At 36.6% G+C, this 25,308-nt stretch overlaps 1 protein-coding gene across 1 annotated transcript; it reads left to right on the forward strand.

The window, feature by feature from the left end:
• Nucleotides 1-400: 400 nt before the first annotated feature.
• Nucleotides 401-25,308, forward strand: pde11al (phosphodiesterase 11a, like). Its single transcript, XM_067393054.1, has 20 exons — nt 401-1,174; nt 3,514-3,672; nt 5,837-5,926; nt 6,138-6,278; nt 10,520-10,584; nt 11,515-11,635; nt 13,278-13,353; nt 13,431-13,498; nt 13,644-13,736; nt 13,912-13,962; nt 15,346-15,492; nt 15,707-15,814; nt 17,815-17,924; nt 19,093-19,183; nt 22,556-22,656; nt 22,959-23,036; nt 23,109-23,172; nt 23,348-23,422; nt 23,521-23,604; nt 23,686-25,308. Exons 1-20 carry the CDS (start codon nt 401-403, stop codon nt 23,950-23,952), a joined length of 2,763 nt encoding a protein of 920 aa, XP_067249155.1. The 3' UTR covers nt 23,953-25,308.

Raw genomic sequence — 25,308 nt, forward strand, 5'->3', positions numbered from 1 at the left:
CACCGCATCAAAGGAGCTTCACAAAACAAAAACAGAGATCTTTAAATTACTAGACACACAAAAGAAACATCCATTTTCAGTCACACTCACAGACACAGTGAACAAGTTTGCTTTTAAGTTTATTTAGGTCCTTCCCAGAGGAGATCTGCGTCTTACCCGCCAAACTGCTTAAATTGCTTATTATTTTTCAGCGTCGTCGCGCAGCAGTCACATTTAATTGTTTATTTCACTCCTCAAGTCCACGAGCTTCATAAAAGACCCGTGTGAGGAGGAAGGCTGGAGAGCAGTGATGTAAATGACAGCTGGATGTGTGAAGTGTGTGCAGCAGTATACAGTGAGCTGAGCGGTACTGTAGACGAATTCAGAACACTTTGGCTGTGGCATTTTTGGCAATATCGACATGACAACTTTTGATTTTTCCGACGTGGAGGCATTTTTGGATTGCCATCCGGAGCTTTTTGAGGAATATCTCGTCAGGAAGGGGAAATGTGACACCCTGAGCAGGTGGATCAAAGAGCATCAGCCGTCCAAAACGTCTCCGGTGGAGGAGAAACGCGGGGTCGCGAGGGATCCATTCTGGCCCACGAACCCTGATGGACTGAAGCGCAGATCGTCCCACATGGAGCTCCGCAGGAACTTCGCCCGGTCCAAAGCAATGACGGCGCACCGGACCTACGACGAGCACGTCAGTCTAACGGCTCACGAGTCCCAGTCAAGTATGCGACGGCGCGCGCTCTTGCGGAAAGCCAGCTCGTTACCGCCGACCACCGCGCACATCTTGAGCGCGCTGCTAGAGTCCCGGGTGAACGTGCCTCAATATGCCTCCAGCGCCATTGACTACAAATACAGACTCAAAGAGTCCAACGAGAGGGAGTTCTTCCTCGAGCTGGTTAAGGACATTTCTAACGAACTTGACATGACGAACCTCAGTTACAAGATTCTTATCAATGTGTGCATCATGGTGAACGCAGACAGGTGTTCGCTTTTCCTAGTGGAGGGACCGTCTCATAAGAGGACACTCGTGTCCAAGTTTTTTGATGTACACTCGGGTACGACGGTGCGACCCTCTTCGAGCACTTTGGACTCAAACGAGGTGCAGGTTCCGTGGGGAAAAGGCATCATAGGTTATGTAGCAGAACACGGAGAAACCGTCAACATCCCGAACGCATACGAGGTAGAATTGCAACTAATAATACAGACAATTCAGCGGTCAGGTTTGCGAATTATTGGATGTTTGAGAGTTTTTTCCAAAGGAAGTCAAAATAAAAGCTCGTGGGTTAAGGGTTTTGATTAGTTACTAACTGCGTATTTTCTGCCAGAAGACGTTAACTTAAAAGAAGTTTCATTCGCCAGAGGTAACCATAACAACAGTAACCTCGAGCGACTGCGGTCAATTTTGTTTTTGACTTTATTATAAACTTACACATCAACAAATACATAACCAAAACCGACGTTTTTTAAAAGTCATTCAGATAACTGAAGTTTAGCTAATTGTCCGAGTGGCTTCAAATTACAAATTTGCGTTGCGCAAGACAAATTGCGCCTGGAAAAATTCATTTACATTTCATAACAAACGTTCAGAATTTATTTTAGTACACTATACATGAAAAATAAAGCTGTAGGGGAGACCGGGGATAGTTGTTAGAGTCAATCCTAAACATTGAATATGTATAGCCTATGTATAGCCTAAACATTAAATTCAAGCTAGTTATGAAACAGCAACATTGCAAGAGGTTACACAAAAATATCAAATCTTTGTTTTGGCCAACACATAACATTTAAAAGAAACATACTGTCAAAACTTGCCCCAAGTTCAATCTCTTGTAAAAGCCTTCCCTGGATGTATATATGTGTGGTTTTGTGTTCTATTGTTTACTCAACAGCTAGAGCAAAAATATGAAATTTTAATATAGGGGATAGACTTGGGTTATGTGAAGAGTGCCTACACAAATGTGATTTCTACAGTCTCCACAACCAAGGCTTGGAATTGCTGATTATTTTGATTCTATAAATTCAAGAAGTCTTCATGTGAAGAAATCTCGATTACTACGTTACCCGTTTCCCCATCTTCAAATACACACTCCCAGTTGTGCATACACATCATTATATCATGGCCACAGGCAAGCCTTCCCCAGTATAGGTCAGAGGAGATCCATTAATGCAGTGCAGTGAGTCTCTCATAGCAGTCAGTTGGAATTGCAGACTTTTTACTTAAAGGTTGGTGGAAATAGGCTAAAGCTTGTTCCCAAATAGCAAACTACTATCTATGCTAGAAGATTGATCTGAAAGACAACACATAGTTTTTCCTCTTCCTCATTTCTATAGTCAAGTGTGAAGCTGGAACAATTAGCATCTTTTTCCAAATCATCTTGAGTTAGAATTGAATTAGGTAAAGTCTTTAAGTGTAGTTTGAAATAAAAGAAAAGAAACTTTTCTTTATTGGAATTTAGCAAAAGTAATTTAAAAAATGACATAGTAAATCAAAATATATCCCAATTATCAGGAAATGTTCTGAAAAATCATTTTCTATAATAATACACTCTTAGCGTACATGTCAACGATGTACTAAAAAAGGAAGTTTTTCCTTTGCATTTTTCTCATACAGACGTTGACAACGTCAAAACGATCCCCGATCACACTGATCCGCTAAAAAGACTAAAAACACTGTATTATGCTGCCAGGACAGTAGTTGGCGATGTCACTTTGTAAAGAAACACTATGTGCCTATAGACTGAACATATGCATGCACGTGACGTCACCGTTTTCACAAATTCGAGTTTTGTAGATGAAAAATTGCACTTTGAACCTTGTTTTCAAAAGTTTGCATTTTTAGGTCCCTAAAACACAGTTGTCATGTAATCGAACAGCGAAAACACATACACATACATAACACAACAGTTTTTAGTTGAAAATGGTGTAGTGTAAACGACCCCTTAGGCCCTGTTTACACTAGTGCGTTTTTGTTTTAAAACGCATAAGTTTTACTACGGTTATGCCGAGACTTAAAGGGTTAGTTCACCCAAAAATGAAAATAATGTCATTTATTACTCACCCTCATGCCGTTCCACACCCGTAAGACCTTTGTTAAACTTCGAAACACAAATTAAGATATTATTGTTGAAATCCGATGGCTCAGTGAGGCCTGCATAGCCAGCAATGACATTTCCTCTCTCAAGATCCATTAATGTACTAAAAACATATTTAAATCGGTTCATGTGAGTACAGTGGTTCAATATTAATATTATAAAGCGACAAGAATATTTTTGGTGTGCCAAAAAGCAAAATAACGACTTATATAGTGATGGCCGATTTCAAAACACTGCTTCAGGAAGCTTCGGAGCGTTATGAATCAACGTATCGAATCATGATTCGGAACGCATGTCAAACCGGCAAACTGCTGAAATCACGTGACTTTGGCGCTCCGAACCTCTGATTTGATACGCTGAGAACATACTGTATAAAACCCATTGAGCCCTTTTTTCTAGAGTGCTGTGCCTCTTGTGTATTGTGTAGGACCATCGGTTCAGTGATGAGATTGACAAACTGACAGGCTATAAGACTCAGTCCATTCTGTGCATGGCCATCCGCAACAGTGACGGTGAAGTCATCGGCGTAGTGCAGGCCATCAACAAGAACCCCAGCGGAACTCCATTCACTGAGGACGATGAGAAGGTAAGCTCTGTTCTCCTTTTCACTTAAAGGGTTAGTTCACCCAAAAATGAAAATTCTGTCATTAATTACTCACCCTCATGTCGTTCCACACCCATAAGACCTTCGTTCATCTTCAGAACACAAAGTAATTAATGACAGGATTTTCATTTTTGGGTGAACTAACCCTTTAACTTCATGCTGATATTATATTCTAAAGATATGTTCCATCTACTGGATTTATAGCCTGTTACATTCCCTTGATGCCTATTACTATAGTGCCCAAACTTTTGCTGGTAATGAAACTCAAGTGTGTAAAGATAATTGCTGTGCTAAATCAAAAGATGAATTAACACCTTAGCGAATATCCTGCCATGCTGGAATAGCAATAGTTAAAATTAGTTATTCATATGAGAAGATTTATTCTTTACATTCATAACCTAAGAAACCCTGTGGTCGTTTTGCGACTTCATAAATCAAAGCTAGTTCTGATACTTTGTTGCTCTTATAATTTCTTAAAAGTGTTCACACTCACAAATTATAAGGTTAGTTCACCCAAAAATGAAAATTCTGTCATCACTTATTCACCCTCATGTTGTTCCAAACCCGTAAGACTTTCATTCATCGTCGAAATACAAAGATATTTTAAATGAAATCTGAGAGATTCTGTCGTCTTTCGCAACTACCACTTTCATAAAGAGATCGTAAAACTAATCCATATGAATTGAGCGGTTTAGTCCAAATTTTCTGAAGAGACTCGATCGCCTTATATGATGAACAGATTGAATTTAGGCTTTTATTCCCATATAAACATTCATCAACTCACACATCAGTTGTGGTAAACAGAAGCTCAAGCATGTTTACTTGACGTACGAGAACCAATGAGGTTCTTTTTCGTGTGTTACGCAGCATGACTGAGCTTCCGCAAGAACCATTGAGGTTTGTTCTCACGTGTCAATTAGGTATGGTTGAGCTTCTGTTTATGTTTGCTGAATAATGTTTATATGTGAATCCTTAGCCCAGGTAAGATGCTTCTGACGTTGTTTCTGTTTCAGAAGTGGTTTGGTAGACATTTTCCTGAAGATGTCTGAGTGTGGTGACTCTTGATGCGCTGACTCCGGCTTCATTTGACTCATTGTGAAGCTCTCCCAAGTGTTTGAATTGGCTTTACTTGACAGTATTCTCAAGCTTGTGGTCATCCCTGTTGCTTGTGCACCTTTGCCTACCAAATTTCTTCCTTCTAGTCAACTTTGCATTTAATATGCTTTGATACATCACTCTGTAAACAGCCACCCCATTCAGTAATGACCTTCTGTCACTTACTCTCTTTGTGGAGGGTGTCAATGATTGTCTCCTGGACCATTGCCAAGTCAGCAGTCTTCCCCATTAGTGTGGTTTCAAAGAACAAGAGATACCTGGAATTTATACTGTAAGGATGGATATCTAATATTCTAATATTTTGAGATACGGGATTTTGGACTTTCATGAGCTGTATGCTCTAATCAACAAATAAACAAAAAAACAAAAACAAAAAACTTTTGAAATGTTTTACTTTACATGTAGGGAATCTAGTATAAATGAACGTTTTTAAAAAATAATTTTACAAAAAAAAAAAAAAAAAAACTTTTCACGATATTCTAATTATATGACCAGCACCTGTAAAGCGATGTACTGGTAGTTGTGTGGACTGTCAATGGAGGGACAGAAATCTCAGATTTCACTTAAAATATCTTCATTTGTGTTTCAAAGATGAACGAAGTCGTACGGGCTTGGAACATCATGAGGGTGAGTAATTAATGACAATTTTTTCATTGGGTGAACTAACACTTTAAGTGTGACGAGAGGTCATTATTGTCATTGACTAAATCAGCACATATGACATGCCTCAGAATCAACAGAAAATTTCATTCTCTGAGCACAAATCAGCCTATACCCGTGCATCTCATTCCTTTACTTTCATCGCTGCTTCAAAGCATCTTTCTATAGATCGTAATTAATAGCACAGAAAGTCTCTTTAGAATTATTTATGCCAAACAGCACTGAAAGCAGAAAGCAGGCTGTGCTGTTGCCCTAGAAATACAAAGAAGCAGAACTGATGTGATGCCTCCAGTTCTTTTTCCCTCTCGATATCTCACCGTCATGCATCAATCTGACTGAAGCTTTGAAAGCATCAAACTTCTTTCTACAGGTGCTGCAAATGTATTTACCATTCTGCGGAATATCGATCTCCAACGCCAAACTCTTCTCCGAATCCCGCAAGGAGTATGAGAGGAGCAGGGTGAGTCAAACCTGCAGAAATGTTGCTGAATAAAACTCTTCAGAATGTTTTAAAATATGCCTTCAGGTTTCTAGATGTCTCAGACAGTGTAGCTTGTAAGCTTGTTTACAATCCTCAGGTCTCAAGGTTTAAAATATTTAATAATCCTGTCCAAAGCTTGAAGGCCTGCGTTATCTGAATACATTTCGAGCTGCTGCTGTTGTTTCTCAAGGCCCTGCTGGAGGTGGTGAATGATCTGTTTGAGGAGCAGACGGACCTGGAGAAGATTGTGAGAAAGATCATGCAGCGTGCGCTGACATTGCTGCAGTGTGAGCGCTGCTCCGTCCTTCTGCTTGAAGACATCCACTCCCCTGTGAGATCATTTTTCAGTCCTCCTTTTCTCTTTTCTGTCAAGATTTGGTTTATCCTTATTTTTTGTCTTTTCTTGTTTTTCTTTATACTTTCCACCTTTCTTAACTAATTCACCTCTCATTGCCTTCACATAAGCCTTTATTTTCTATGCTCTTGCTCTTAGGGCCCTATCAAACACCCAGTGCAATGCGATGACAGGCTCGACGCAAGTGTTTTTTGCTAGTTTCAGCCATCATTTTCACGTCCAGCGCCGACGTTGTATGAATAGCAAATGCACTCATGCCCATCTGTTCGCCCATTGGTGTGCTGGTCTGAAAATTAGGTGTGTTCAGGTGCATTGTTGGCGTGTTGCTATTTTGAGGCAACTAAAAAAGACTGCACCATTGACTGACTGCAACCTGGTCTAAATGGCGTAATGGTGCAATATTTGTTTTGTTATTTAACAATATGTACAGTAATTAGTAATATGCACCTATAGGCAGGAGCACAACGCCGACCATTTTTTACGTAGTTCAACTATCAAAAGTGGATTTGGATACGCCCTAAGTCAGGGGTGTCAAACTCATTTTAGGTTTAGGCTACTGTAGGGCCGGATAGGAAAAAATGTAACCATGCGTGGACTGAATTATCTTTTTTTAAAACTTAGTGCTCTGACAGTTACATTAATATTAGCCAAACAAACTACAATTTAATTTGCAAGAAAAACTAGAAAAAGATACTGCTCTTTGAAAGGCATTGTTTTTACAGCGAAAAGACTTTATTACATTTTTTTTAAATGTTTTATTTAATATTTTTTATTAGTGATGCAACGATTTAAATTTTTCATGGCCAATTCTAATTTTTTTTACAAGCAAATTTGCTTGATTTTGTAGCATAAGCAGTTGTTTTTTATTTAAATATGATTATATAATTTCAAGATTTACAGCAAAACAGCATTGTCTGACTAGTTTTGTGAAATTATGCTACATAAGACACCTGCATAAAACAAAAATTGCAGACTGACTTAATGAAAATGCAAAATTCACTCTTTGTCAGTAGGTGGTGCTTGTATAGCGATATAGCATTTCCTTGGTTACCGCTGTACACTAAGCAGCTCTGCACTTGAAAACACAACTTTATACGGAGATAAAGAGGAGAAGAAAATGCCATCGAAACTTCTGAAGAGAGTCAGTTCCCTTCAGAGATACATTCATATAAATTCAATAATATTTTTTTTCTTCCCATGCCTCGTACAGTTTTTTTGGCACATCTGTGTTCTCCTCTTTGTGTCTGTATTCAGTGTGCACCTGTTTTAACATCCTGTTTACAGACTTCGTAAAATTTCCACACAAATTACAGTCTGGGAAATGATTGCAAAGCAGTTTGTTTGCAAGTCCAGAATAAAGTGCACCTGTGTTTAGATTGTTAAAATAGGGCCCTTGGTGCTTGCTAAAGAGAGCATCAATATTGCTCATTCTTAAAAAAAGATATTTGCGACTTTTTATCTCACAATTTTGACTGTTTCTCTCAGAATTGCATGATATAGTCGCAATTGCGAGTTATAAAGTTAGAATATAAAGTCGTAATTGAGAGTTATAAAGTCAGATATAAAGTCACAATTGCAAGAAAAAAAGTCAGAATTGTGAGATAAAAAGTTGCAATTCCCTTTTTTTAATTACCACATTTTTTATTCAGTGGCAGAAACAACCTTCCATAGTTTGTGCTACGGACATGAATGATATTCAAGTTAGGAGTGTGCAGCCAAGCTATTATCTGTATTCTGTGTAGATCTGACTATGGGTGGGGCTTAAAACGGGAGTGCAACATTTTTAGTTTCAATTTAGCAAATGTGATTTGTTTAATCCATAAAATTATTTATTCTATTTTTATTACATTTATTTAAAATATGCTATTTAAAAAAAAAGGGAAAAAAAAGCTCTTAATCAGCAATATAATGACAATGGAGTGTTGCAGGGATGACATATTTTTGTTGGCCAAAACCTGGAAACGAGTTAGCATTTTAGCACTTCAGGTTCCATCGTCCCAAAGTCAGTGGGTTTTGAATGGGTATTTGGTTAAAGCTGCCCTAGATTCAAAAATTGAATTTACCTCTGCATAGTTGACTAACAAGAGTTCAGTACATGGCAAAGACCTACAGTGAGTCTCAAACTCCATTGCTTCCTAGACCTCCGAAGAACAGGCGAATCTCAACATAACACCGACTGTTACGTAACAGCCGGGATCATTAATATGTACTTCCCCAATATCTGCATATGCCAGCCCATGTTCCCAACATTATGAAAGGCATTAGACAAGGGCAGGACGTCTGGATGTGCAGAGCTGAATCAACAGACTTGGTAAGCAAGCAAGAACAATAGCGAAAAATGGCAGATGGAGCAATAATAACTGACATGATCCATGATAACATTATATTTTTAGTGATATTTGTGAATTGTCTTTCTAAATGTTTCGTTAGCATGTTGCTAATGTACTGTTAAATATGGTTACAGTTACTATTGTTTCTTACTGTATTCATGGAAACAAGAGGCGTCGCTATTTTCATTTTTAAACACTTGCAGTCTGTATAATTCATAAACACAACTTCATTCTTTATAAATCTCTCCAACAGTGTAGCATTAGCCGTTAGCCACAGAGCACAGCCTCAAACTCATTCAGAATCAAATGTAAACATCAAAATAAACACTATACTTACGCGATTAGACATGCTGCATGAGGAACACTTTGTAAAGATCCATTTTGAGGGTTATATTAGCTGTGTGAACTTTTTTTTATGTTGTTTAAGGCAAGCGCGAGCTCTTGGGGCGTGGAGCACGAGATTTAAAGGGGCCACACACCCTGAATCGGCTGATTTCTAATTATGCCCCAAAATAGGCAGTTAAAAAAATGAATTAAAAAAATCTATGGGGTATTTTGAGCTGAAACTTCACAGACACATTCAGGGGACACCTTAGACTTATATTACATCTTTTAAAAAAACGTTCGATGGCACCTTTAAATGCCTGAAGTAGTTGTTATGCCTGTGGTTAATACAATATATTTTCACATTTTATTCTATGACATAAAATGCATCAATAATACCCTCTTGTGATTTTTTAAAAGCTTTTATTTGTCTTAAAAATGGGACAACAGCTGTGCTAACCTCTAAAGGTTCTCGCGGACATTAAAGTCATCACACCAAAAAGTAAATCTCATCTACTCACTAGTTTGCTTTTACAGCCTTGTTGTGTTTATTGTCACACTCTTGCGAAGTTTTCTAACTCAAACTTTCAGGGAAAATGTTTTTTTTTTTTTTAAATAAAGATTGAAAGTGTTGTCAGAAGCTTAGTGATGGTGACCGTGATGTTGAAGTCATTTAATCATGATGTAGATCATTTATAGCTTATTTTTAGCTTTCTACTTGTGCCAAATGTATTTAGGCTTCAAAATTAATAAAAGTTGTGTTTAGTTTTTTTTTTTTACTATTACAATGTACAAAACGTGTAAGAATCATAAACTTTTATTGCTCAGGGTAATGCTAACTTCCAGGTTGGCCTAGAAAAATTACATCATCACTTCAGCACTCTGTGTCTCTGTAGCTTTACGTCTTAAAGGAACAAAAGTCTGTGGTTTTTCTTTGCAGGTGACTTGTATTCCATGCATATGTCACTGACTGCATATATCATTCAGCCAGTAGAGGGCACCGTGTTTCAGCTCTTGATAGTCCAGAGTTAACGTAGAAGAAGTAAAGAAAATAGGGATAAAAAGATTGAAAAAAGAAAATGATTCTCACTGCCTGCATATTGAATGTGACATTACAGTGACTGTCTGCTTTATTTTAGAAACAAAATTGCTGTCATTTGTCCATTTTTGAATTTTATATAGGCCTATGTTCATTAAAATATCACTTTATCATTCTGCTTGTTACATAATCAGTCTAACAAACATATTTAATATTATTTGGTCAAATCCGTTAATCTTTTTAAAGTTATTTGTACCTTTTCAAACAGTGAATTCAGCATCGATCACAATTCTACCTCAAATCATGCATATCTAGGCAATTGGACTTACAATGCCTGACAAACAATAAAACAGAGCCATAAATATGTACCAGAATATCACAATATAACAGACTTTATATAAGACACCTTAGCAATGTCCTGGAAATCACCCTAGCATTGTAGCAGCAAGTTTTGTACAGCAAACATTGCTCACTGCACACATTTTCTTCAGAGAATGCAAAAATCTTTTTTACTGTGTTCTCAGGTAGTGAAGTTCTCCCAGACATTTGAGCTTATGTCTCCACTGTGCAGCGTCGATCATGACATCAGGTGAGAAAAACAGGACTGTTAATAATATAACATACTTAATATTTATAGTTTATAGTGTGGGCAGCATGTCAATTAAAGTCGGCATGAAACGGAAGTTGTGATATTCTTTTCTTCCCTATTGTGACGTATATCCGAGTTAAACGGATATATTTGAAAGGAGAAGAAAATGTAGGATGGGACTTAATTTCGCTCTTGGGTGAAAATAGCCTGTATTTGACTGAAATTTCAAAATTGTCAGCAAGCTGACTATCTATATAGCACAGTGAGTGTTTATATTGTTGTAAATGAATGAGACACTAAATATAATTTTGGCTTTAATAAGATTTTCCCAATAAAAAGGCAAAAAATAAACCTGGTGTCCTCCATGATTCCTGTTCTGTTCGACAATAAAGCACTTGAATGCGACAAACTCGTAATCACAACTTCAGAAGTGGGAAGTAGGAAATTTACAATGGCAGGTGAAGGCAGCATAAGTCCCACCCTCCGTCAAGACATGCGTTATGAAGAGAGCAGATGCCGTTTCGAGGGGTTAATGTTTTTGATTAAAGATTATGAGTGCACATTAAACTTTTATAATAAACACTGCAAACATTCTGAAAAAAAAAAAAAAAAAAAAACACGCCTGGTTTCACAAACAGGGCTTAGATTAAGCCAGGATTAGGCCTTAGATTAATTAGGACATTTAAGTAGATTTTTTAAACGTTTCTTAGGAAAAAACAACATCTTGTTCATCTTGTGACAAAACAATGGTTACTTGACATGTTTTTCTTTCAATTAAAACAGCTCAAACATGCATTTTAGTTTAATACTAACTTAAGCCGGTGTGTGAAACCGGGGAAGAATTGTCAATTTTGATTTCATAGTGACTTAAATGTATACTATGCTCAGTATGTGTGTTTGTGTGTGTGTGTGTGCATTTGACAAAGTCAGCATGGAGAAGGTGTCTTGCTCGGACTGGCTAATCAATAACAGCATTGCTGAGTTGGTTGCATCAACCGGCCTGCCTGTTAACATTAGTGACGTCTGTCAGGATCCCCGCTTTGATGCTGAGGTGAGCAGTACACACCCTCTCAGACTCGATTTGATTGCTTGACTCACACAAATGTTTGTTTCCACACCCAACTGGCTGTTTCCTGCATGTCTCTTCACATGAGTTGCGTCCAGAATGACGCACTTTACACTATGCACTTAGACACTATGTACTTGTGCACTATGCACTCATACATGTAGTGCGTGAATTGTATAAGGTTATTTTGTCATTTAACAACGGAGTCCGATACTCTCTCCCCCTCCACTACGTAATTAAAGCTGCGACAGTTGAGTGCATGAAGTGTCCAACATTCCACACTTCGTTTTTTCCGTTAATTTAGTGCATCATCCGGGTATTTAAAGTGTACTTTTTCTTTTTGGAACTTTCAGTGTGAACACACTACTCGCACTATTTATACTTAAAAACGTCATAGAATAAGGCATAAGTACGCGAATTGGGATGCATCTATGGTGTCAGCTGGGTCTGAACTAGCATGCTAGCAGCATCTGTTTACCACTGTTGCTACATAAGAACTAGGTGAAGGTGATGACATTGTGAACTAGTGCCCTTGTCAAAAATAAGTACACTTTAGCATACTTACTCAAAAAGAGTACTTATTTTGGAAAACAAATCTACTTTTAAAAACTTACTGTAATGCTTTTGGACACTAAATTGCATGTTATTTAAATGAAACTGTATTATAGTTTAAATTTATATTAAATGCAATTAGTTGAAATTAAGAGTGTTTTTTTAGTATTATTACTTCTATTGTCTCTGGTTAACTAAGTAATTAATTACTAGATACTAATTACATATTCAGTGTAAATCATCAACGGTGTAATTAGATTACTAATTAATCTCGCTAAAAAGTAATGCATTACTTTTTACTTTCTAAATCCTATATCAACCTCAACCAGTTGAACAGTAAGGATTTAAACGAAATAATATAAAACTGTGTTGTGGCAAAAATCATCAAGACTCTTACTGCATAAGAGACAAACCATATTCAGTGTCGAAAGTTTTATTTCTTGCAAGAAAGTTCAAACAGTCAACAGAAACACAAGTAAAGCTGCAGAGTGTAAGACTGAAAGAATGAAAGCTTCCCCTCACTTTTATATATCTAACCTCCAAGGCTGAAGCCTGTCCTTTTACCATATTAGGAACATGCCGACCACTTCAGTGTTTTTCCACTTGTCACCCTAAGAATGCATACTTAAGCACTTCTGAGAAAAACTAATACATTTAACCATAAGCTCATAAGTAAAATCATATGGAAATTATACAGAAACTCAAAATTTCCTCCACACCGTTCCTTCCTTGGACCACTTTTGATAGATACTGACCACTGCAGACCGGGAACACCCCACAAGAGCTGCAGTTTTGGAGATGCTCTGACCCAGTTATCTAGCCATTACAATTTGGCCCTTGTCAAACTCGCTCAAATCCTTACGCTTACCCATTTTTCCAGCTTCTAACACATCAACTTTGAGGACAAAATGTTCACTTGCTGCCTAATATATCTACCCACTGATGAAGAGATAATCAGTGTTATTCACTTCACCTGGCAGTGCTCATAATGTTATGCCTGATCTGTGTATATACATATATATAAACCAAAGTGTACTCAAACACACACTCGTATCATGCAAGCAATGTGTTTCAGGCGGACCAGGCTTCTGGTTTTCATATCAGATCAGTTTTATGCGTCCCCATCTGGAATCGGACACATCAGATTATTGGTGAGTTTCCCTACACAAATGCTTAACTGCTTAACTCACAGAAACAGCAATTAAAAAAAATGTCTTACATTCATTAGGTGTTGCCCAGATTCTGAATCGCTTGGACAGGAAGACATTTAATGATGCCGATCAAAGGTTATTTGAGGTGTGACTTTATTTCGAATTTTTGATGTTGCAATAAAATGATCAATCAGTATTCTATAAGTGAATTAGAGCCAATTAGAGCCACTACTAATTCTTTCATAAATCATATACGCATGAGTAATTTTCATTTCCATTGATCCTCACAGGCATTCGTTATTTTCTGTGGTCTGGGCATTAACAACACAATGATGTATAACCAGGTGAAGAAGACTTGGGCCAAGCAGTCTGTGGCTCTAGATGTGAGTAATATCTCTTATCGGTATTTTCTTCATCTGTTTTAAACTGCTCATAAACATAACAGCTACAATCTTGCCTGCATATAAATCTCATAAGAACAGATGGTGTGCATAATCTGTGTGGGTATTGAAAAAGACTTTGTGTGCATAGTAAATTGTTGTTTCTATCTTTTCCCAGATGCTGTCCTATCATGCTACGTGCTCTAAGGCAGAGGTTGATCGACTGAAAGTAAGTCTAGTCAAACTAGACATAAAATATGGTAATTAAGTACATACTAACTAAATGCAATGAAATTATCCTGTTTTAAATGTATTATTTATATCTAAAACAAAATTGTAGATGTTCTCGGTGAATGCAAATTGATCAAAAGTGTCAGTAAAAACATTTATAATGTTATAAAAGCTTTCCATTTCAAATAAAAGCTATTCATCAAAGAATCCTGAAAAAAAAAAGATATTACAAAAATATGAAGCAGCTCAACTGTTTAACATTGATAATAATAAGAAATGTAACCCGAGCACAAAATCAGCATATTAGAATGATTTTTGAAGGATCATGTGACACTGAACACTGTAGTAATGAGTGTTTTTAACATTTTCACTGTACTATTTCTTGATATTACTGTGTTACTGTATTATTTTTACTGTTTTATTGTATATAGAGTAGGGCTGTTCAATGATAACTGTGGTTATCGTGTACAAAATAAGAGTCTGTTTACATAATATATGCGTGTCTGTTTTGTGTATAATTATTATGTATATATAAATACACACATACATGTATATATTTAAGAAATATAAGCATGTATGTATAAATACAAATATATTTATATTTTTATATATTTAAATTATATATAAATGTAAATATTTGTATAGAAATATAAGATATTTTTCTTAAATATATACATGTATGTGTGTATATTTATATATACATAATAATAATAATAATAATACACAAAACAAACACACATATATTACGTAAACACAGACTTATTTTGTACACGATAACCACGGTTATCGTTGAACAGCCCTAATATAGAGCATCACTTCTTTCAAAAACAATAAAAAATTGTTTTTGTAAATTAAAAAAAATGTCAAAGGAACATAACTTTTTATAATTTGTTTATTCAATATCTGTTATAGATTCATTGACGCTTTGCCAGTACACTGTAATGCCTGTCATGCACATTTGAAATGAATATCAAAAATATCAAACTTACTGTATTGTTTGACCAGTGCAGTACTATCTTTACAGAATGATAAAGCTAGATTCTGTAGTGTTGCAAACACACTCTTAAAGGGCCGGTACAAGATTCAGAGATCAGTAGGATATAGAATGCTTAAAACTTTCCTCCAGAGAGACATGATGAAAACTTCAAATTAAACTCATACATTAGAGAGATAGATGAGCAAAAAAACATCTCAGCCCCCTGCATTTCCTAGAAATTTATAGTTGGTGGGTCCTAGACTTGAGAGAGCTAAAGTATTAATAATTGAAATGGCAGAGTGTAATATACTCTTTCTGTTTGAGCCCTCAGTGGACCAGGCTCTGCTCTGGTATTTAATTGCCTTGCTACCAGAGTCGCTGAGATTGTCCCCTCTTCTCTCTCAGGCTGCTAAGATTCCCCTAAGCAGTGAGCTCGGGATCGATGAGTTCCACTTTAATGACTTTTCTCTGGACAACGACGCCATGATCACTGCCTCTCTGCGGATGTTTTTGGAGCTTGGTGTCGTGCAGAAATTCAAAATTGATTATGAGGTGAGGCAATCACTGTGAGAGAGGGGGCGAAACGCCAACCATACTGACTGGAAGAGTGAAATGCTGCTTACATATGTGTGCTGTGTTGAGTGTGGATCGCTGTGTTATAGATCGGTGAGATGCTGTGCTGCAGGCTGGTTCCTGGAACACTGTGGTGTCTGGAGCTACTGTACGGTTTGTGAATACTACAGCGTTCGTTTCTTTTTCTGCTCAGGTGCTGTGCCGCTGGCTGCTTACCGTGAGGAAGAACTACCGCACCGTAGCCTACCACAACTGGAGGCACGCCTTCAACGTCTCACAGTGCATGTTTGTTATGATCACTGTAAGTCACCAAGCACAGATGCTGATCGAGGTGGCCTTCTCGACTGATACTATGTGATTTGAATTTGATAGTTCAGTCATTATTTACTCACCCTCATGTCGCTCTTCCATGGAGCACAAAAATAGTAGACTGTCTAAGCTGCTGTTTTCCATATACATTGAAAGTGAATGGTGACGATGACTGTCAAAATAGACTTTCAACCCTTCTGAAAAAAATTGTGCTTAAATGTATTGAATGTGGACTTGTAGTGTACTTCAAAAGAATATTTAAAAAAAAAAAACTGTACTAGCAGATATAAGGCCAATTAAATGTTTAAAGAGAGTATACTTTCATGTTAACAGGCTTTAGTACACTTTCTATTCGTCAAAGAATCAGTATCACAGTTTCCACAAAAATATTCAGCAGCAAAATATTAAGCAGTTTTCAACACTGATGTTTCTTGAGCACCGAATCAGCATATTAGAATGAATTCTGAAGGATCATTTGAAAAGTCATCATTTACTCACCGTCATGTTAACACACTTAAGTACACTTTTAAAAATTGCACTTTGTAATAATGTCAAACTAAAATATTTCCTTTAAAGCATATTTTAAATCATTACGTTTTAATAATCTTTACCTTATATTGATGTGCTGACTAACATACTAAAGCACATGTAAAATATTTGATTATAATTTTAACTGTAGTGTGTTATTCAATATTACAATTAAAATATATCAGTTAAAATCGCAACTTAAAGGGTTAGTTCACTCAAAAATGAAAATTCTGTCATTAATTACTCATCCTCATGTCGTTCTACACCCGTAAGACCTTTGTTCATCTTCGGAACAAAAATTAAGATATTTTTGCTGAAATCCAATGGCTCAGTGAGGCCTCTATTGCCAGCAAGATAATTACTAAAGACATATTTAAAACAGTTCATATGAGTACAGTGGTTCAACCTTAATATTATGAAGCGACAAGAATACACTGCTTTATGAAGCTTTACGAATCTTTGGTTTCGAATCAGTGGTTCGGAGAGTGTATCAAACTGCCAAAGTCACATGATTTTAGTAAATGAGGCTTCATTACGTCATGTTTCTAAATTTCAATGGTTTACCACTGGGGGGTGTGACTTTGGCAGTTTGATACACGCTCCGAACCACTGATTCGAAACAAAAGATTTGTAAAGCTTCGAAGCTTCATGAAGCAGTGTTTTGAAATCACCCATCACTGCATATTGTTGAATAAAGTCTTTATTTTGTTTTTTTTGGCACAAAAAGTATTCTCGTCACTTCATAACATTAAGGTTGAATCATTGAAGTCACATGAACTGTTTTTCAAAAACAATAGAACTAATTATTAAATGACATATAAAGATGTATCTAAGTCCTAGTGGGTCAGAAAGCACTCTATATTTATATTTATACTCTATATTTCATTTTAATTAATGAATACATTTTAAATACATAAAATTTTCATTTCATTGCAATCAACATGCAATTAAATGTCCAAATATATTAAAGTGTATTATTTCTGTAGTAAATACCCCTTTTAAAAGTATGTTAAAGTATACTTTTTTCACACGGGAAGGCAATATTTTCCCCTATAATGACTTGAATTTGCAAAGCTGTTGTGTGTCTTGAATATAATTCACAAGTCATATATTTTTATAATGGTTTTAAGGTGTTTTTTTATTTATTATTATTTTTATTTTTTTTGAGTTTGACCACCCCTGGTCCCTCATCCACTTCCATTGTTTGGAAGAGATAAACACCTTCAGTGTTTAACAGAAAAAAGGAAATTATTACAAGTTTGAAACAAAATGAGTGTCAGTAAATGATGGCAGGGCATTCATTTTCGTGCAAACTATTCCTCTAATGATTTTCTGAGGTAAAGGCTGTAAATGCACATAGTTTAAATCAATAATGTTCTTTCAGGCCATAATTTAATCACTGAATTGAAGGATTTGTGTCACTGGGTTGACCACAGTAGTAGATTTCTCTGTTGTGGATTTCAGACTGCTGGGTTCCAGGAGGTGCTGACAGACTCAGAGATTCTCGCTCTTATGGTTGGGTGTTTCTGCCATGACCTGGACCATCGGGGCACAAATAATGCCTTTCAGGCAAAGTAAGTCAAAAGTTTGTTAATGTAAATTGCAGTGGTTGTTTATGGTGCTCAAGGATGAGACATGTCATGCAGCCTGTCAATGTTGGCATGTATCTAATATGACCAGCTTCTAATAACTGACAGATTTGTGCCAATACTGTGGATTTTGATAATCAACAACAAAATATATGGCAGTTTCTTTTTCCTCCCTTTTAAAAGTTGATTAATCGTCTTATGCTATCCTAATTATGCATGTTTACATGGTTAGATCATTTATAGCTTGTCAAATTTGCCCCTATTTGGGTGTGAGCAAAAACACAGTGTTTTTGTGTGTGTCCGTTAAAATGCAAATGAGGTGATGCTTCCGGCCTGCTTTTCCAGAAGAGAGCTGAGCTTTAACAGCTTGTGCTTCGGTTGCTCAACAACAACAAAACTGGAGAATCTCACACAGCCAAAAAGACTGTCAGTATCGCTGTTCAGCCTTACATTGTTCAAACTGGAGTCAAACATTGATGGAGAGACTCAGGAAGAAGTTACAACGTTTAGTTACAACTTTTGGTAACAACACTAAAGCAGCACAACATGGCCTCACCCCCTTTGTTGTGTGTTACCGGGGGCAGAGTTCATGTAAATGTTGGGGTTTGTGATGTCTCCAATCCCGGAAGAAGCTTGGTGTATTTGCTTTGAACTTTGAGCATCACAACTTTGCAGATGTTGCTTATGCTCAAACAGCAACATTACACACTAACTACAGTTAAAAAAGTGAAACCATAATCAATGACCCCTTTAACATTCTTAAAACAAGATACATTTACTACCGTTCAAAAGTTTAGGGTCAGTAAGACCTCTTATTAAGGCTGCATTTATTTGATTAAAATACACTAAGAACAGTAATATTGTGAAATATTATTACAATTTAAAATAATTGTTTCCTATGTTAAAATGTAATTTATTCTTGTGATGTCAAAGCTGAATTTTCAGCATCGTTACTCCAGTCTTCAGTGTCACATGATCCTTCAGAAATCATTCTAATATGCTGATTTGCTGCTCAAGAAACATTTCTTATATATATATTGTGTAGTGCAGTCCTTCAAATAAGAAATTAGCTCTATGTACTGTGTCCTGTATGTGTGTACAGCAACATAATGTTCTTATTGTACTGTAGCTTATCTCTATTGTGTTCCCAAAGGTCTGGGTCAGCACTGGCGCTGCTGTACGGAACATCTGCCACACTTGAGCATCATCATTTCAACCATGCTGTCATGATCCTGCAGAGCGAGGTGAGTAATGTTTAAATGACATGAACTAGCAGGTCACAGTACTGTCAGCAGTAGAGGGACACAGCAGTGAGCAGTAACAAGATAAAGCACTGAATTGTATTTTTATGAGGATTATACAGTTCAAGGTAAATCCACTACTATTCACACTTGAATTGAAGTTACTCATACATTTGGACAAAGATCAGAACATTGTCAAAGCAATGGACTAATACCGTGTCCCTCTCACACCTCTCTTGTAATGAATTTGCAGAAGTAACCCATTTTACCCCTGTCCACATTTGCATGTCTCGGTGGATGGAAAGAATGCAAATGGCTGTCAGCGTTTGATTAAGTGGCTGATTTAGCTCTGAGCTGTTTAATCATGACCAAGCTCTGTATCGATTTCCTGTAGACGTCCATTGAGCTTTTTTAACCAACACCAATTAACTGTGCTAAGGAGATTCCCCTCTTGGGTCAGCTGCACTGAAGCAAAGAGAGAAAGAAATTGCTTTCTATTGCAGAGACTGAACAAGCGTAGAGAACTTTGGAGACGCACTCTTTATGAATGATACTCAGGGGTGTGGAGTGATTCCTGGTTTTGTGATTGGCTTTATTTCAGGGCTTTGTAAGAGTAATAGAACTTGGAACGAGGGATGTGCTTTCCACAAACCTCACTTAGACCTTAGGCGTGCGCTATGAATCCTACTGTATCATATTTGATACGCAAATTTCCAAGGACTCTAAATTATCAATTTATCAAAACTTTGCTGAAAAAACTATTGTGAACAATCTACAACATGTCTTCTTTCCTCTGACTGACAGTTTATACTTTTGGTTACACTTTATTTTAAGGTGTCCGTGTTTAAGTGTAATTATACATTTAAGTACTATTAATTAGTAATATTAATTAGCTACATATAGGGTTAGGATTAGGTTTGGTTAAGGGTTAGTTACATGTAATTATGCATAATTTATTGTTATTACTATAGTAACTTCATGTAACATGAGTAACAAGGACACTAAAATAAAGTGTTACCATACTTTTTAGCAAGTAAAAGACTTTTTAGTACAATTCTAAAAATGCCCCTTTTAGGTTGTGGTACACACTTCTTTTTGCTGTGCAGTCTTTACTGATTTTTAAAATATATTTGATATTGTTAGTAATATTTCAGGATCAACATTTACTGGACTGAAGCAGCTTAGGTTTATTTGATTATTCGTACATCATTTTCATGAACACATGATTAAATATGAGTAATAAATGGATAGATCAAGCTTCCCAGGTGAAAAAAAAGTACATTTCTATAATGCACTTTAAGTGCTCTATTTTTGTGCACTAATTTCGTACTTAATATACTAAAAATTCTTCTTCAGTACTTCTTAAGAACATCTAAGTGTACTAAACTGTGCTATTTTGAGACACCATGAAATATGTGCTTTTAATATATTATCTCTGTATTTAAAAAATGTATTTAGTAACACTTATAGTACACTATGGGTTCAAATGTACTATAAGTAGTATCTAAATTTTTTTTTTAAATACAGAGATAGTATATTAAAAGCACATTTAAGTTCATATTTCATGGTGTCTCAAAATAGCACAGTTGAGTACACTTAGATGTTCTTAATATGATCTTAAGAAGTAAAACAAGATTTTTTAGTATATTAAGTACAATATTAGTGCACGAAAATAGAGCACTTTAAGTACATTATTGAAATGTACTTTTTTTCACCTGGGTTTTGAAGAAGGTTTATTTGTACATCTCTCAATCATCATTGAATTGCATTGCAATATTTTGCTCCCGCAATAAAAGCTACAGAGCTTTTATCATAAAACTAAGCATTTAAAGGGTTTTTTTCACCACAAAATTAAAATTCTGTCAGTAATTACCCACCCTCATGTTGTTCCAAACCCATAAGACCTTCGTTCATCTTTGGAAGACAATGAAGATCTTTTTGATGACTTCCTTCCATAGACTGACTTTGCAACTGGAATTTTGACGCTTCAAAAAGTTCATAGAGAGAAGAAACTCCCGAACCTGCTACACACGTGAGAACAAAACTCTTCTGGAAGCTCAAACGTGCTGCATAACACACACGAATGAACCTCATTGGTTACGCAGCATGTTTGAGCTTCTGGAAGAGGTTTGTTCTTGTGTGTCATTCAGGTTCTGTTGAGCTTCTGCTTATGTTCACTGTTCAAAGTTTACATGCGATAAAAAGACTAAATTAAATCTAATCTTCATAACAAGCGATCAAGTCTCTGTTTGAACTAAACCACACTCATTCTGTCATCAAAAAGATCTTCATTTGTCTTCCGAAGATGAACGAAAGGGTTTGAAACAACATGAGGGTGTGTAATAAAAGGTGCAGTAAGTGGTATTTGAACTACGCTGTTGGACATTGTTGATATTTGAAATCAACCCAAACAAACACACCCCTCTCTTTATTGCTCCGCCTCCAAAACTCACACTCCACTTCTAACCACCTTGCTCTGAGTCAGTTTCAAACCGCTGCCCGATCGCGGCATGTGAGGCAAATGCACTACCAATGACGTTAAACGCCACAGTCTCTAATGGTCGTCAGTGCGCAGTCATTTAACTGCAGAACTCTCACTATCTGGCCGCTGTTACACACGCAATGCGAGTGGATGTCTGTTTATCACAGCTGACGCACAACAAAATGCTTCACAAAAAATAAAGCGCTGTTGATGAACGAACGACTAGGAAGCACAAAAATCAGCAAAGTGCAAAGTACAAAGTGCTCTTTGTTAGTCGCAAACAGCACCGCAGCTCCAGACAATCATAATCCAGTGTGCTCACATGAGAAGTGGGATCAAAGCAGTTTTCAGGCCTTCCCTCTTAGCTCTCTCCAGCGCTGGAAAGCTTTTCTAATATAACCGGTTCCTAAAGTGCTTGCCCAGGCATATAAACCTTCATTCCAGTGATATTTTTTTGAGCTGTTTTGTATTGTGTCCCATTTCTCGTTCTTCAGGGGTTTTTTTCTTATTATTTTCAAATCTCCCTCTTGCTCGTTCTCTTCATCATACGCCCCCTGATGCTGATTGGTTAGATGTTTGTTATTGGACTCGGCCCGACTAACTTCCAAACAATGGATTTGTTTAAAGTCCCCCTTTAATGACAATAATTTTCATTATGGGGTGAACTAACCTGAATAAAATGTAGGTGTTTTTTTCTTCCACGAGTGTGAGCCTCAAATTCTCACTATATCATATTAAACCTGATGAAGATTCAATAAATTCTTCCATTTTTTAAATAGGTTGTTCAGACTATTATTCATATGTCAGACTTTACATTGTTAAGTTGACAAAGTCAAATACGACTTTGTCATCATTTTCTTGTAGATTTCTGAATAATGTCTAACCTTCAACAGGGTCACAACATTTTTGCTAATCTATGCTCCAAGGAGTACAGCAACATGATGCAGCTACTGAAACAGGCCATTCTGTCCACAGATCTCACCTTGTATTTCAAGTAAGTAATAGTGTCAAGTGGAAATTTTTGTTTAAATAGATATTCAAAGGGGTAGTGGTCTTCAGCTTCAAACAGCTCTAAATATTCCACCAGGCGCATGTATTTCATGTTTATGCCACAATGAGGCGCCCTTTGAATGGAGGCAGAAGAGGTGATATTAAGCCCCATTGGTGGCTTTTGTTCAGATCCTAAAAGCCTAGTGAAGATCTGCAAGATCTTCACTATAAGGAACATTAAATAAAATGAACTTGAACACAGTGAAAGAACCTTAAGTGTTTTTTTCCCCCCATTGGACATAAAAGAAGAAGAACCAAGTTCTTTGAGGTTGTTCTATCTGGACAGTTCAGTTGGAGTAATGAAGAACATAGAGACATTTTCAGGTGAGTGAATTCAACTTTGATAACAGAAATGCCTCAAGCTGTTGTAATGTTCTAAATATTTAAACATACTAGGTCTATGCTGATGACTGCCTGTGACTTGGGTGCAGTGACTCGACCATGGGAGATCTCAAAACAGGTTGGACTGACCTTGCGAAAAAAACCTTGCTTGTTTTCTAGTACAAATACGATCCATTTTTTTTGAGAAGCAAAATTGTGTAAGATAATAAGACTTGTTTTCAGAGAGCAGCATTTGTTGGCATAATACCATAGTGTACATTAAAATAATGTTATATCTCTGTTTCTAATTCCAGGTGGCTGAACTAGTGACGAGTGAATTCTTTGAACAAGGTGACAGAGAGAGATCAGAGCTGAAGTTGACACCAGCTGTACGTATTTTCTCACCAACAGATACTTTGCTGAAAAAATTTGCTGATTTTTCACTAAAATTGATTTTATTTTGGTCTTGTTTATTTTTTTTTTTCAGGCCATTTTTGATCGTAATCGTAAAGATGAGCTCCCTGTTCTTCAGCTGGAATGGATTGATGGAATTTGTAAGCCACTATATGAGGTAAAACAGTTAAGTAAATAAACCAAATGAAACAACTCAGGCTAATTAACTTTTATACAGTGATGATAATGTATTTTACAGGCTCTTGTGAAGTTGAATAGGAAGCTTCAGCCGATGGCAGATGGAATTGAGGCCAACCGAAAGAAGTGGGAGGAGCTTTGTCTGTCCTATCAGCAAACACGCAGAGCCTCTGAGTGTATCTCCATAAAGGCAGGAGAGATAGAATCCTCTCAGAGTTCAGACTCCACCCACGAGACAGAATCAAGTCAGGGTGAAGCAACCAATCAGAGCAAAGAGTCCACCCACTGTGTGGAGCCAAATCATACCCCAGTAGCCAATTACAAATAAGAGGCATGATGTGGCGATTAAAGGACGGCCCACTGAGTAATTACGACTTTGACAGCTTTACTATGTTTACATACAAAAAAAAACGTTAACCAACTTTTTTTTTTTTTTTTACATAGGTTGCTTTGAGATTGACAGTATTTCTATTGAAATTAAAGACATAGTCCATCCAAAAATGAAAATTCTGTAATTTACTCACCCTCATGTTGTTCCAAACCTGTATGAGTTGCTTTTTTCTGTGGAACATAAAAGAAGATATTTTGAAGAATGTCGGTAACCAGTCTCGGCTCCCGTTGACTTAAACTGTATGGACAAAAAAATATAATGGAAGTCAACTGGAACCGAAACCGTTTGATTGACAACATTTTTCACACCGTGCTTCTCTTGTGTTCTGAAGAGATAAGAAAGACCAGGTTTGGAACAACATGAGGGTGAGCAAATGCTGACAGAATTTTCATTTTTTTGTGGACTATCCCTTTAAATCAGGCACTTGCACTTGCAGCATAATTTATAACATTAAACAATGACTATGGTTTTAAAATGAAAGTTTAACAACCCATATTTTTGAGATTATAATAGCATATTTGACAAAACTGAAAATTCAGGTGCACAAAAAATTGAATGTCAGAATTTGTAACGTGTCTAATGCTCAGATGTTGCGTTCAGCGAGTCTGTGCTGCTATATTGCAAGTTACAAGTTTGCTTTTACAAAGCCTGGAATTACATAAATATAAAACAGAGTTGCTGATAGGATTCTTATGCTTGAGATGCAGAAACTGAGCACTGATTTGATGAATGTATAAATTAATATCACTGTGATTTTTTGCTGTTGTCTCTTCAGACTTGCATGAAACCACTGGGACAACTGCTGATTGTGTTATAATTTTATATTGAACAGCACTGCATACAAATTGTTTAATGTTTGTGTATGCATCCTTAGCCTCATGTACCTTTCAATCATAAAATAGTATAGCTACATTACTACAACTTTTACCGCAAAGATACAGTATACATTGTCATGCACATGATTGCATACCAGCTGTTCACATGGCAAACAAAAGATTATCCAGAATGAACGTGAATCAGGGATACGTCCTTAAAAGTTGATTTCTAAGATGAACCAAAGTCAATTATCACAGTACTTAAAAAGTGAATATGTTGCATGCAAAACAGACATCTCTTGGCATGTGAGTTTCAGTGTTTATTTTTGTCATGTTTAAATTTAGTATGTGAAATTTATTGTATTTTTTTGAATGCACTACGAATGCCATGAAATGCATGCTGCATAGATTCGACAAAAGCAACTTTCTGCTTTAAATGAGAGTTAAACTCTCAGGTTGTGTTGCAGTCTTGCTACTA

Source organism: Chanodichthys erythropterus, chromosome 2 (genome assembly GCF_024489055.1).
Source record: "Chanodichthys erythropterus isolate Z2021 chromosome 2, ASM2448905v1, whole genome shotgun sequence".
Lineage (NCBI taxonomy): Eukaryota > Metazoa > Chordata > Actinopteri > Cypriniformes > Xenocyprididae > Chanodichthys > Chanodichthys erythropterus.

Excerpts from the sequence above, each read along its gene's own strand:
- pde11al (XM_067393054.1), top strand. The coding sequence starts at position 401 with ATGACAACTTTTGATTTTTCCGACGTGGAGGCATTTTTGGATTGCCAT. Across the intron at positions 11,636-13,277 it reads ATCCCCGCTTTGATGCTGAG|GCGGACCAGGCTTCTGGTTT; the intron begins GTGAGCAGTACA and ends AATGTGTTTCAG. Across the intron at positions 19,184-22,555 it reads TCATGATCCTGCAGAGCGAG|GGTCACAACATTTTTGCTAA; the intron begins GTGAGTAATGTT and ends AACCTTCAACAG.